Below are 12,046 nucleotides of genomic sequence, written 5' to 3'. Positions count from 1 at the left end.
GACGTGCCTCACTTCCTATTCCTCCATCTGCCCAATCAGGTTCCAGCTGCATTGATAATAAACGAAAGGAGAGTTTCCCCACAGGTGTGCACTGTGACCAATGCTGTCGCACCTGATCCTGTCTTTATTATTATTGTTTAATAATAATAATAATAATAATAATAATAATTATTATTATTATTATTATTATTATTATTATTATTATTATTTTGAACATTTAGAATTTGAGTTTTAAAAGCACCCTATTTCCTGAAGGTTGCTTAACTGTAGTGTGTTGTTTTTTATCGCGGTAGCACATTCGTGTGTCATGACGTAGAAAAGGATTATTAAAAACAAATTAGCTTCTAGTGTAATCTATAAAAATTAAATGTCTAGTTCTATTCTTTGAAAGAATAAACTACATGATAAAAAAATCAAAATGTGGGGGTTTAAATTTAGCTCTTTAGGCTACTCAAAACCTAGTATTATTAGTACTGATGATGTCATACACATACAAAGACCTGGGCCTTTTATAAAACTGGGGTTTGTGTATCAATAAATGCCTAACATTCATTGATCCTGTTGACTTTTATTATATTTCAAACTAAAATTAGATTCAGAAAAAATGTATCCCATCAGGGATGCACAATATATCAGCATCAATATCTGTATCAGCCCAAAAATTTCATATGGCTGCATCACTACTGTCTTTACCAAATCTTGAAAATAAAACGATGTGAGACATCACAAGATCTCAGGCAATCTATAAGTGCACCAAGTGTAAATGACGCAGCTACTGTATGTAAAACTAACTGGTCATGGCCATTATGAGGTGGTTTATTTCTTAAAGGAGACAGATTGTGATAATTTACAACTTGGAGAGAACGGTTAGGCACAATATGATAAAATATTATCATCGACACTGTTGAGATGTCATTTTATCTTAATTATGAGATGTTTTTCTCAGTCTGTTTCAGTGAAGCTCCGCCCATGCCCGCTCGGGAGTCTGAAGCACGCCTGCAACAGCGTCATAGGCAAACCAACTGCTGTATTGGAGTTGGTAGTGCAGTAGTTAAAGCATCTGCATGTCATCTTGTTTTGCCATGCCCTGATCCCAGAAGTCGGCAGTAATTATTTTAGCCACTTAAAACAGATTTCATTTTGTTAAATATTTTACTCTAACCACTAGGCTGTTCCAAAACATTAGTCACCTAAGACACACCCTGTGCTGGCCATTATATGGATCATTGTGGATGTCACACCCTGTCCTGTTTCCCTGTTTGGTTCAGCCTTGTGTCTCGTTAATTACTCCCACCTGCCTCTCGTTTTCCCAATCACCTAAGCTCCCAGTCCTCCTGTATTTAAACCCCTTCTGTTCTGTGTCTTGTGTCGGTTCATTGTTTTGTTGTCCTGCGTGTTCATTATTAAATCCTTGTTTTAAATATACCTGACTGCCTGCCTGCCTGCCTGCCTCCTTCCTCACCTGCGTTTGGATCCTGCCTCCGCTCCACTCACCAGCACACGTGTGACAGAATGAACCGACCCAAACCCGGAGAAGGATCCAGCAGGGAGGTTATTCCCTGGGAGTTCCTGCTGCAGTTTCTCTCCGCGGACCGTCGGCCGGCGTCTTCTCCTCCTTCTGCTTCGCCTCGCTGAAGACGCCTTCGCCGACCCTCGGCCGCCGCGTTCCTCCCTGTCCTCCCGGAACTGGAGGCGAGTTTGGACCGGGAGCCGCTGCCAGATCGCTCCAGTTTCGTGGGCACGAGCCTGGCGGTCTGTTCCCCCGGAGTTTGTCCGCGGCGTGGAGAAGAACGCCGAGCTCCACCGCAGCCCTGTGTCCCGGGACGGAGCTGCGGACTCGCCGCTGCCCCTGCCCGACGCAGCGCTTTGGACCCGCCCCCGGCCAGGTCAGCAGTCCCGTCACCGGTCCGATCGGCACCCCCGTCGTCTGCAGGTGGAGGAGCAGCACCCGCAGCCCAGCTAATAGAGCTTCAGGCGGAGCTTGGCCGGATCCGCAAGCTCGTCAGCCTCAAGGAGGCCCACCTGGACACTCTAGCTTCCTCGTCTCAGAGCCAGAAGAGCAAGCCCGAGGTCCACCCAGCAGAGCTCGCCGGTCTCCGGGCTGAGCTGGCACGGCTCCATCAGACCCTCAGTTTTAATCAGCTCCAGCTGGATGGTGTGTCCTCCCTGCTCACACAGTTTTCAGCACCACCGGTTCTCTCACGTCCAGTTCCAGCAGTGGTCCCAGAGGTCGCACCGCATCCAGTCCAGCTTGTCCAGGCAGCTCCTCCCGCAGCGGCTCTGCCTCCGGCTCAGAAGCTGACGGAACCGGCCCAGAAGCTGATGGTAACGGCCCAGAAGCTGACAGATCTGGCCCAGAAGCAGACTGTACCGGCCCATAAGCTGACGGATCGGGCCCAGAAGCAGAGGGTACCGGCCCGGAAGCAGACGGTACCGGATCCGGTCCAAAAGTCGGTGGTCCAAAAGTCGGCGGTCCAGAAGTCGAGGGTCCAGAAGTCGAAGGACCAGAAGCCGACTCCCCCGGACCAGAAGCCGACTCCCCCAGACCAGAAGCTGACACCCCCGGACCAGAAGCAGATGGTTCCGGTTCCGGTCCAAAAGTCGGCGTTCCAAAAGTCGACGGTCCAGAAGTCGACGGACCAGAAGCCGACTCCCCCGGACCAGAAGCCGACTCCCCCGGGCCAGAAGCCGACTCCCCCGGACCAGAAGCAGATGCCCCCAGACCAGAAGCAGACGCCCCCCGGACCAGAAGCAGACGGTTCCTTTTCCGGTCCAGAGGCCGGCGGTCCAGAGGTCGACGGTCCAGAAATCGAAGGACCAGAAGTCGATGCCCCTGGACCAGAAGTCGATGGTGGTCGACGCCCGGTCCTGTCCCGTGGTCGACACCCCCTCCAGTTCTGAAGTCAACACCTCCTCGTGTTCTGAAGTCGACACCCCCTCGTGTTCTGAAGTCGACACCCCCTCGTGTTCTGAAGTCGACACCTCCTCGTGTTCTGAAGTCGACGTCTCTTCTGAAGTCTCCTCTGGAGTTGACGTCTCCTCTGAAGTCGACGTGTCTGAAGTCGTTGTCTCCTCTGAAGTCGTTGTCTCCTCTGAAGTCGTCTCTGAAGTCGTCGTCTCTGAAGTCGTTGTCTCCTCTGAATTCGTCGTCTCCTCTGAAGTCGTCTCGTCTGAAGTCGCCTTATCCACTCTAGAGGTCGACGCTCTCTCCACTCTAGAGGTCAACACTCTCTCCACTCTAGAGGTCGACGCTCTCTCCACTCTAGAGGTCGACGCTCTCTCCACTCTAGAGGTCGACGCTCTCTCCACTCTAGAGGTCGACGCTGTCTCCACTCTAGAGGTCGCGCTCTCTCCACTCTAGGGGTCGACGCTCTCTCCACTCTAGGGGTCGACGCTCTCTCCACTCTAGGGGTCGACGCTCTCTCCACTCCAGAGGTCAACGCTCCCTCTGGTCCGACGTCCCCACCGTCTCCGGTTCCATTGGTGGTTCTGAAGGTCCCTCCGTTCCAGCCCGTCCAAGGGACTATGTCCCCGGCCCAGCCTGCAAAGCTCCTCTGCCGCAGGCGCCGGCCTCCAAGGGCCCGTCGCCTCCTCATCTGCCACAGGCGCCAGCCCCCAAGGGCCCGTCGCCTCCTCTTCTGCCGCAGGCGCCGGTCCCCAAGAGCCCGTCGTCTCCTCCTCTGTCCCAGGCGCAGGCCCCCGGACTCTGCTGGTCCCTGCCGCCTCTCCATCGGTTCCTCTGGGCCCTCCCTCCGTGTCCCCCTCCTCCCGCCCTGCTCCTTGTTCCTGTGGGCGTCTGGGATCTGCCCTTTTTGGGGGGAGGGTACTGTCACACCCTGTCCTGTTTCCCTGTTTGGTTCAGCCTTGTGTCTCGTTAATTACTCCCACCTGCCTCTCGTTTTCCCAATCACCTTAGCTCCCGGTCCTCCTGTATTTAAACACCCTTCTGTTCTGTGTCTTGTGTCGGTTCATTGTTTCGTTGTCCTGCATGTTCATTATTAAATCCTTGTTTTAAATATACCTGACTGCCTGCCTGCCTCCTTCCTCACCTGCATTTGGATCCTGTCTCCGCTCCACTCACCAGCACACGTGTGACAGTGGACACATCTGTCTGTCTGTCTATCTGTCTGTCTATCACAAAGAACTTTTTCTGAGGTAATTACAGAGCGATACACCTTCCTGGATCACTTAACAGTCGCCTCTGAGATGATTCATTTCCCATCATCCGAGGTGACAAGTGCTTCTTTGGCACCCACCTTGGAGCTCTTAAACGCACGCAGATGGGATGTGGCGCTGCAGCTATAGACCACTCAGCAGAGAACTCCACTCCTGTAATCATTCTTTTGAAATCTTATGAGTTCAATTCAATTCAAGTTTATTTATATAGCACCAAATCACGACAAGAGTTGTCTCAAGGCACTTCACATAATAAACATTCCAATACAGTCATGCCCTCAGAAGCCATTTTCTCTCCTGTAACAACAACATTTGTGGTTTTATTACAGTTTTTCTCCGTTGGTTTGGCTCATTTCTTGAAACAGAAATTACATTCTCAAAATAACATGGACAAATGTTCACAACAGAATGGCATTTCTCATTCATTTTATCAAATGGCAAATGCCTTAGTACATGTCTCAATTGTCTCAGTGCATCTTTGCAAATGATTAAGTACATGTAGCCCACAGTTATACAGTTAGCCCACATTTAGCACATTTTCCAAATGAATAGATCTTGTAGATCTAAACTGATTAGTTGATTCTCAGTCTAATGATCATTCTCTCCAAAACATGTCAGCATGATTTCACTGTATAAGTTCTCACCTGCACAACTGTCTGTTCAATTGTCAGAATTGCTCAAACATGATACCATGAATACCAAATATGAATTTCTTTGAATATTTGATACATTGATGACAGTCATTGACAGTCAGGTGAAACTAGATTAACGAACGGGGAGTGTCACACACACAGGTGTTTTCCATCATCGTGTGCTGCCAAACACAGAAATATAGAGCTTGACCAGCGCCAGTCCGATCTCTGAACATGGATAGACAAGGCCAAGCAAATGGACAAGGGGAAGTTCTTCCTCAAGGAAGAGGAGGAAGAAAGTGTACAATTTCTTTTTACACATGTATGAAACTTTCTTTGCGTGTGAATAAAAAATGGTTATGATTTCTTTGGTAGTGTGAGTGCAATCTGTGATGTCAAACCTTGGAGGCTACTCTTTTCGGTTGTATATTGTTGGTCCTCTGCCATAGTGACAAAACATCTAAACATTTTGTATGGCAGTACTCACACAATGCCAAAGGGCCGATGCATTTTTGGGGACACTGACTGTTCAGATTAGAAAGGAATGTAGTTTTGACACATGAGTGGACTGTTTTAGGAGAGATATGAGCTTTTGCAGGTAAACCATGTTGTTGTGATCAACCATCCAGGTTTATTTAGACAAAAGCACCAAGAATGATGAGAATGTCCGAACTGTGTCGAGAAATGAGCCAAACCAATGGAGAAAAACTGTAGAGAAGCTTTTTGGCTGCATCGTATTTACATTGTCCTCCAAGAGTGGCTGTTTGAAGAATCAGCACACACCTGCGTTGACTTCCTAGAACTCAGAACATTTTGTTATAAAGCAAAACATGAGTCAGTGTGACCAGAGTACTTAAGCTCATCATGTGGTTACATCCCTCCCCCTGAAGTTTCTCCACCCACCGTCTCCGCCCATCCTTGTTCTTTGTACCTGGGAACAGCACGGGGAGTCCTATAAATCCATGGCAGCTTTTAAGATGACAGCCCACTCCTGACATCTTACTCCTCAACCCATGGCGGACTAAAGATCACCCATCCAAGGCCTCTTATTTGAGGTAAACCTGAAACATATCCAACACCAAAGCTGGTCTGTCTTGTTGACGTTAGCGAACCTGTCCAAACGGGTTCTGTAGCTTGTTAGGTCAGTATGTGGTTCGAATTGTTCTCTGTCAGTGTTGGCCTTTGTTTCTTGTGAAAACCTTTTTACTAAAGAGACAGCAAGAGGAGTGTCACCTTTTTGATACACAACAGCTGTTCTATCAGACAAGATGATATAGATTTTTCACCATGATAAGGAAAGAGGTTAATAACTCCAGAACTTGTCAGTTCTCACTCTTTAGTTTTAACGTAACACAGAGGATTTGTCTTACAAACGGCAAATAACACCAGCTTTTTCAACTCCATGACCGTCTACAATAACAGACATGAGGTAAGGATGATAAATGAGATTATTTCAAGTTTTTTCCAAATGTTCTGTCAATTAAAGAAATTCAGAATAACCTTCTGCCTGCTTTATACGCCTGGTATTCAATCCTACACTTATTAGAATTCTTTAAAACTAACATATAAGTACTTATAGTCCTGCTTTGCTTTCTACTATAAACCTGGAGCTCTTGAGGGACTTTTATGCAAAAAGGAACTCGTAGTTAAAGATTGTCACCTGCTCATTGTTTTGTGTGTGAGATTATTTTTATTTCACTAATGATTTCCAACTCTTGCGCTTCCAGTTGTTAAGATGAATGTTATAATGAGAATCAATGTGTTATTATTATACAGGATGGAAACTTTCTCCAGAGCGCAGCTTCTTCAGGAGTTGAACTGGCAGTGCAACAAACTGGCTGCTAAAGACAACAGAGGATTTAAACAGGAGTTTGAGGTGAATCCTTTGAGGATAAACGGAACTTGAATCCGTTTTATGATCATGGAAATTGTTCTCATGAGAATTTTTGTCGCTGACATTTTTCAGGAGATGAACGATGTTGGGAAAGACTTCCCTGTGAGGGCAGGACGTTTGGAAGCCAACAGGGACAAAAACAGATACCCTTTAGTTTTGCCGTGTAAGTTTCACACTTTTTGTGTTTCATCTGTTGACAAATGAAGGTGGTTTGATGCTTCAGGCTCTAATTTATTTCCCTATCTGATTATAGATGATCACAGTCGGGTGAGGCTGTCTATCCAAAACCTAAATCCAAATTCTGACTACATTAATGCAAATTTTGTGCCTGTAAGAAATCTCACCTGCCGTCTTATTCATATTATTTATATGACTCCAATGTGGTGCTTGAGGTTTGTCTATGTTTGTGTGGACTCAGGGAGGAGGATCAGAAAGAGACTTCATCTGCACCCAGGGTCCTTTGTTCAACACCATAAATGACTTCTGGAGGATGGTGTGGGAGCAAAATGTCAGGATAATCGTCATGGTGACATCTTTGAGATACAAGAACACAGTAAGAGGCTTTACATGGTCAAGGATGGATTTTGGGACCCTATTGTTGCTCGTAACCACTCTTTGGTCTGCTCGACTTTAAAAACTGATAAGATTAGATTTCCACAGAGAAGAAGTTTTAGTAGGAATCCAAAACAACACTGGGGGCTTTGGTCCGTCAGGGAAGGAGGCTAGGTCTGATGAAGTCCTCAGTTACTGCATCACTTCAGAAATAAATACTGTTGTTGCTTGGCTCAGTCCACCCTCAGTCCTCCTTCCCATAAAACTGTACCTGTGTTAACAAGATGTGGTGAGGTTGTGTAGAAGATCAGAGGTTGTATAGAAGATCCGAGGTTGTGTAGAAGATCCAAGGTTGTGTATAAGATCTGAGGTTGTGTAGAAGATCAGAGGTTGTGTAGAAGATCAGAGGTTGTGTAGCTCAGAGGTTGTGTAGAAGATCAGAGGTTGTGTAGAAGATCAGAGGTTGTGTAGCAGATCAGAGATTGTTTAGATCAGAGGTTGTGTAGCAGATCAGAGGTTGTGTAGAAGATCAGAGGTTGTGTAGCAGATCAGAGATTGTTTAGATCAGAGGTTGTGTAGAAGATCAGAGGTTGTGTAGAAGATCAGAGGTTGTGTAGAAGATCAGAGGTTGTGTAGCAGATCAGAGGTTGTGTAGAAGATCAGAGGTTATGTAGAAGATCAGAGGTTGTGTAGCAGATCAGAGATTGTTTAGATCAGAGGTTGTGTATAAGATCGGAGGTTGTGTATAAGATCAGAGGTTGTGTAGAAGATCAGAGGTTGTGTAGCAGATCAGAGATTAAGATCAGAGGTTGTGTAGCAGATCAGAGGTTGTGTAGCAGATCAGAGGTTGTGTAGAAGATCAGAGGTTGTGTAGCAGATCAGAGATTGTTTAGATCAGAGGTTGTGTATAAGATCAGAGGTTGTGTATAAGATCAGAGGTTGTGTAGCAGATCAGAGATTGTTAAGATCAGAGGTTGTGTGGAAGATCAGAGATTGTGTAGAAGATCAGAGGTTGTGTAGAAGATCAGAGGTTGTGTAGAAGATCAGAGATTGTGTAGAAGATCAGAGGTTGTGTAGAAGATCAGAGGTTGTGTAGAAGATCAGAGGTTGTGTTGCAGATCAGAGATTGTTAAGATCAGAGGTTGTGTAGAAGATCAGAGGTTGTTTAGATCAGAGGTAGTGTAGAAGATAATAATAATGCATTGAACTTATATAGCGCTTTTCTAGACACCCAAAGACGCTTTCACACACTCTCACATTCACACACTGCTAGTGATGGTAAGCTACTTGTAGCCAAAGCCGCCCTGGGGAGGTCTGACAGAGGCGAGGCTGCCATTTGGCGCCGTCGGCCCCTCTGACCACCACTAACACAGGCAAGTTGGGTGAAGTGTCTTGCCCAAGGACACAACAGCAGGATACCCCTGGCAGGAGCTGGAATCGAACTCATGACCCTCCGATCATGAGTCAACCTGCTCTACCACCTGAGCTACTGCTGCCCATAATATCAGAGGTAGTGTAGAAGATCAGAGGTTGTGTAGAAGATCAGAGGTTGTTTAGATCAGAGGTTGTATAGATCTGAGGTTGTGTAGAAGATCAGAGGTTGTGTAGCAAACCAGAGGTTGTGTAGCAAATCAGAGGTTGTGTAGCAGATCAGAGGTAGTGTAGAAGATCAGAGGTTGTGTAGAAGATCAGAGGTTGTTTAGATCAGAGGTAGTGTAGAAGATCAGAGGTTGTTTAGATCAGAGGTAGTGTAGAAGATCAGAGGTTGTGTAGAAGATCAGAGGTTGTTTAGATCAGAGGTTGTTTAGATCAGAGGTAGTGTAGAAGATCAGAGGTTGTGTAGAAGATCAGAGGTTGTGTAGATCAGAGGTTGTTTAGATCAGAGGTAGTGTAGAAGATCAGAGGTTGTGTAGAAGATCAGAGGTTGTGTAGAAGATCAGAGGTTGTGTAGATCAGAGGTTGTTTAGATCAGAGGTTGTTTAGATCAGAGGTAGTGTAGAAGATCAGAGGTTGTGTAGAAGATCAGAGGTTGTTTAGATCAGAGGTAGTGTAGAAGATCAGAGGTTGTGTAGATCAGAGGTTGTTTAGATCAGAGGTAGTGTAGAAGATCAGAGGTTGTGTAGAAGATCAGAGGTTGTGTAGAAGATCAGGGTTGTGTAGATCAGAGGTTGTTTAGATCAGAGGTAGTGTAGAAGATCAGAGGTTGTGTAGAAGATCAGAGGTTGTTTAGATCAGAGGTAGTGTAGAAGATCAGAGGTTGTGTAGAAGATCAGAGGTTGTGTAGATCAGAGGTTGTGTAGAAGATCAGAGGTTGTGTAGATCAGAGGTTGTTTAGATCAGAGGTAGTGTAGAGGTTGTTTAGATCAGAGGTAGTGTAGAAGATCAGAGGTTGTGTAGAAGATCAGAGGTTGTGTATAAGATCAGAGGTTGTGTAGAAGATCAGAGGTTGTGTAGATCAGAGGTTGTTTAGATCAGAGGTAGTGTAGAAGATCAGAGGTTGTGTAGAAGATCAGAGGTTGTTTAGCTCAGAGGTTGTTTAGATCAGAGGTAGTGTAGAAGATCAGAGGTTGTGTAGAAGATCAGAGGTTGTTTAGATCAGAGGTTGTGTAGCAAATCAGAGGTTGTGTAGAAGATCAGAGGTTGTGTAGAAGATCATAAAATGTGCCAAGCAAAACACAACTCGTTAATTTTGTGTAAATCTAAAAGAAATTATAAAAATCATGAGCTGGTTAAGTGGCCTTTACTAAAAAATGTTTATGTAAAACGTAATACAAATAATTTATTATAAATGAAACCTGAAAAAAACTGTTCAAACCAAGCATTTGCATTACAGGCCGATGATGATTAAATTACAAACTTAGAGATAATTCATTAATGAGTTTAATCTTTTTCTGAGCCACAATAAAATTCCGATCTGGCTTCCATCACTACAGCAGCTGAACACTGCCCATGCTTGTTGCAGGTTCTGTGTGATAGGTACTGGCCCGTGGAAGAGGGAACAGAGTATTATGGCCTGATCCAGGTGACAACAGTGACCTGCAAACAAGGTCCTGATTATTTAATCACAACCATCAACCTGCGACAGGTGAGTGAGCAGCCCCATGGTCACACTTTTTGTTCTTTAACGTCTCCTCATAAATAAGTGTGTGTGTTTCAGAGGGACAGCCCAACAGACAGGATCATCACACACTACTACTACCCGTCCTGGCCAGACCAGGGTGTCCCAAACGTCCCTTCTCTCTGCGCGTTTACAGAGTGCGTGCGGCAACATCTGGAGGCCGTTCCCCATCTGGGGCCAGCTGTGGTGCACTGCAGGTGTGACGTTACACCCAAACCGTCTCCGCTCTGTGAAACCCACGAGTTTTCCCTCTAATAAAGTCGTCTTTTGTTATTCAGCGCAGGTATTGGTCGGTCGGGGACATTTGTGACTTTGCTGTGGATGATGCAGCTGTGTGTCAGGGGGATCCAGCCTGGGATTAAAGCTGCTGTCAAGGACATGAGGCAGCACCGAATGTGGATGGTCCAAACGCTGGTAAGTCAGCACCACCACCTGCTCTGGCACAAAACAGCCAGGATAAAATAAGAACATGCATTTTAGATCCGGCATGTCCAAAGTACAACCAAGGGGCCATTCTCAGGCCCTAATGATATTTCTAGAAAGATAGAATTCTGTCTCTCCAACATTCTGTTGATGTAAAATGACTTTATAACATGTTAATATTTCTACCAATGGACCAACTTTGAATGCTGTTTTAGAAAAAAAAATCACTAAATAATTCCTGCATTTTTTAAAGTGAAAACTAAATCATTTTTGTCCCTGGAGCACTAACTTGGCCATTTTGGTCCTCGTCTGGACCATCGACATATATACGGTCTTGACAGACATTTCTTATCCTTGATAACAGTGACAATTCACTTTAATATCTTGCTTTTGTATTTAAAAAAAAGTGCAGCATTTCATTTAAAATGCAGATTTTCCTCCATCTTTCATGAGTTTTCAGCTGGGATCTTCATTGTTGACTTGACATTACACATGCAAAGTAATCTCATCCCCTGCTCACTCAGGAGCAGTATGTGTTTATTTATCGATGTCTGGTACACTGGCTCGCTGGAGGACGGTCAGAAAGGTAAGAATGTAGAAGAAAGCTCTCTCTGAAGACAGGCAGCAGAGCTTGAAAACATCAACAAGGCGTTTCCTCTTTTTCTGCAGGCGACAGATCCAGGCAGCCGGCCCAAACACCAGCCAGTACAGTAAGAATCGACCACAGAGCTCCCTAGCGAAGGACCATTCAGGGAGGAGGAGACGACACCGCAATCAACAGAAACCTCCACCAGACCCACCACAGAACACCACGCTGCAGATTTTTAACCCTGGGAACCTACTGAGGAGGTTAATACCCTCCTTATCGCAAACAAATCAGAAATAAGGAAAACAATCCAGTGAATGAACCTATATATATATATATATATATATATATATATATATATATATATATATATATATATATATGAGGACAAGCAAGACACCAGATTGAAAATGGATGAACTGAAACATTGTGATTCCCTCATCCGGCTCCTCCCGTGGTGTCAAAAGACTGCAGAAACAATGTGTTTACAGTAAGAGGAACAGAAAACTAAAAGGCAGATCAACGCTTTACCCAGACACAGCAGTTGGTGTATCTAGAAGGAAAGAAATGAGGAAATAACCTTCATCACCTGGTGAAACCGGTTATTCTGCTAATCAAAACGATTCATTAGAAAACGAACCGTTGGCATGCAGTGACGCACTTTC

General features: G+C 45.3%; 1 protein-coding gene across 4 annotated transcripts; it reads left to right on the top strand.

Annotated features, from left to right (window-relative positions):
* The first annotated feature begins 5,749 nt into the window (after positions 1–5,749).
* On the top strand, positions 5,750–11,732 carry LOC107391144 (receptor-type tyrosine-protein phosphatase eta). 4 transcript variants are annotated; one of them, XM_015968255.3, is made up of 11 exons: positions 5,750–5,863; positions 6,135–6,237; positions 6,585–6,684; positions 6,775–6,865; positions 6,956–7,032; positions 7,121–7,255; positions 10,217–10,339; positions 10,412–10,569; positions 10,651–10,786; positions 11,320–11,381; positions 11,465–11,732. In XM_015968255.3, the coding sequence occupies exons 2-11, from the start codon at positions 6,233–6,235 to the stop codon at positions 11,679–11,681; spliced, it is 1,104 nt and encodes a 367-aa protein (XP_015823741.1). In that variant the 5' UTR covers positions 5,750–5,863; positions 6,135–6,232; the 3' UTR covers positions 11,682–11,732. The 4 variants fall into 4 exon arrangements, with proteins under 4 accessions (XP_015823741.1, XP_070401140.1, XP_015823744.1 ...); XM_070545039.1 differs by lacking the exon at positions 5,750–5,863 and having other exon boundaries at positions 6,103–6,237; XM_015968258.3 differs by lacking the exon at positions 5,750–5,863 and having other exon boundaries at positions 6,103–6,237; positions 11,249–11,381; positions 11,465–11,664.
* Positions 11,733–12,046: the final 314 nt, after the last annotated feature.

Source organism: Nothobranchius furzeri, chromosome 15 (genome assembly GCF_043380555.1).
Source record: "Nothobranchius furzeri strain GRZ-AD chromosome 15, NfurGRZ-RIMD1, whole genome shotgun sequence".
Taxonomy (NCBI): Eukaryota; Metazoa; Chordata; class Actinopteri; order Cyprinodontiformes; family Nothobranchiidae; genus Nothobranchius; species Nothobranchius furzeri.
The sequence above is the reverse complement of the archived record's forward strand: the minus strand, read 5'-3'. Positions and strand labels throughout refer to the sequence as shown.

Bases quoted from the DNA above. Each gene is read 5' to 3' on its own strand.
- LOC107391144 (XM_015968255.3), top strand. The intron at 6,866-6,955 runs GTAAGTTTCACA...ATCTGATTATAG, and splicing joins ATACCCTTTAGTTTTGCCGT to ATGATCACAGTCGGGTGAGG. The intron at 7,033-7,120 runs GTAAGAAATCTC...GTGTGGACTCAG, and splicing joins TTAATGCAAATTTTGTGCCT to GGAGGAGGATCAGAAAGAGA.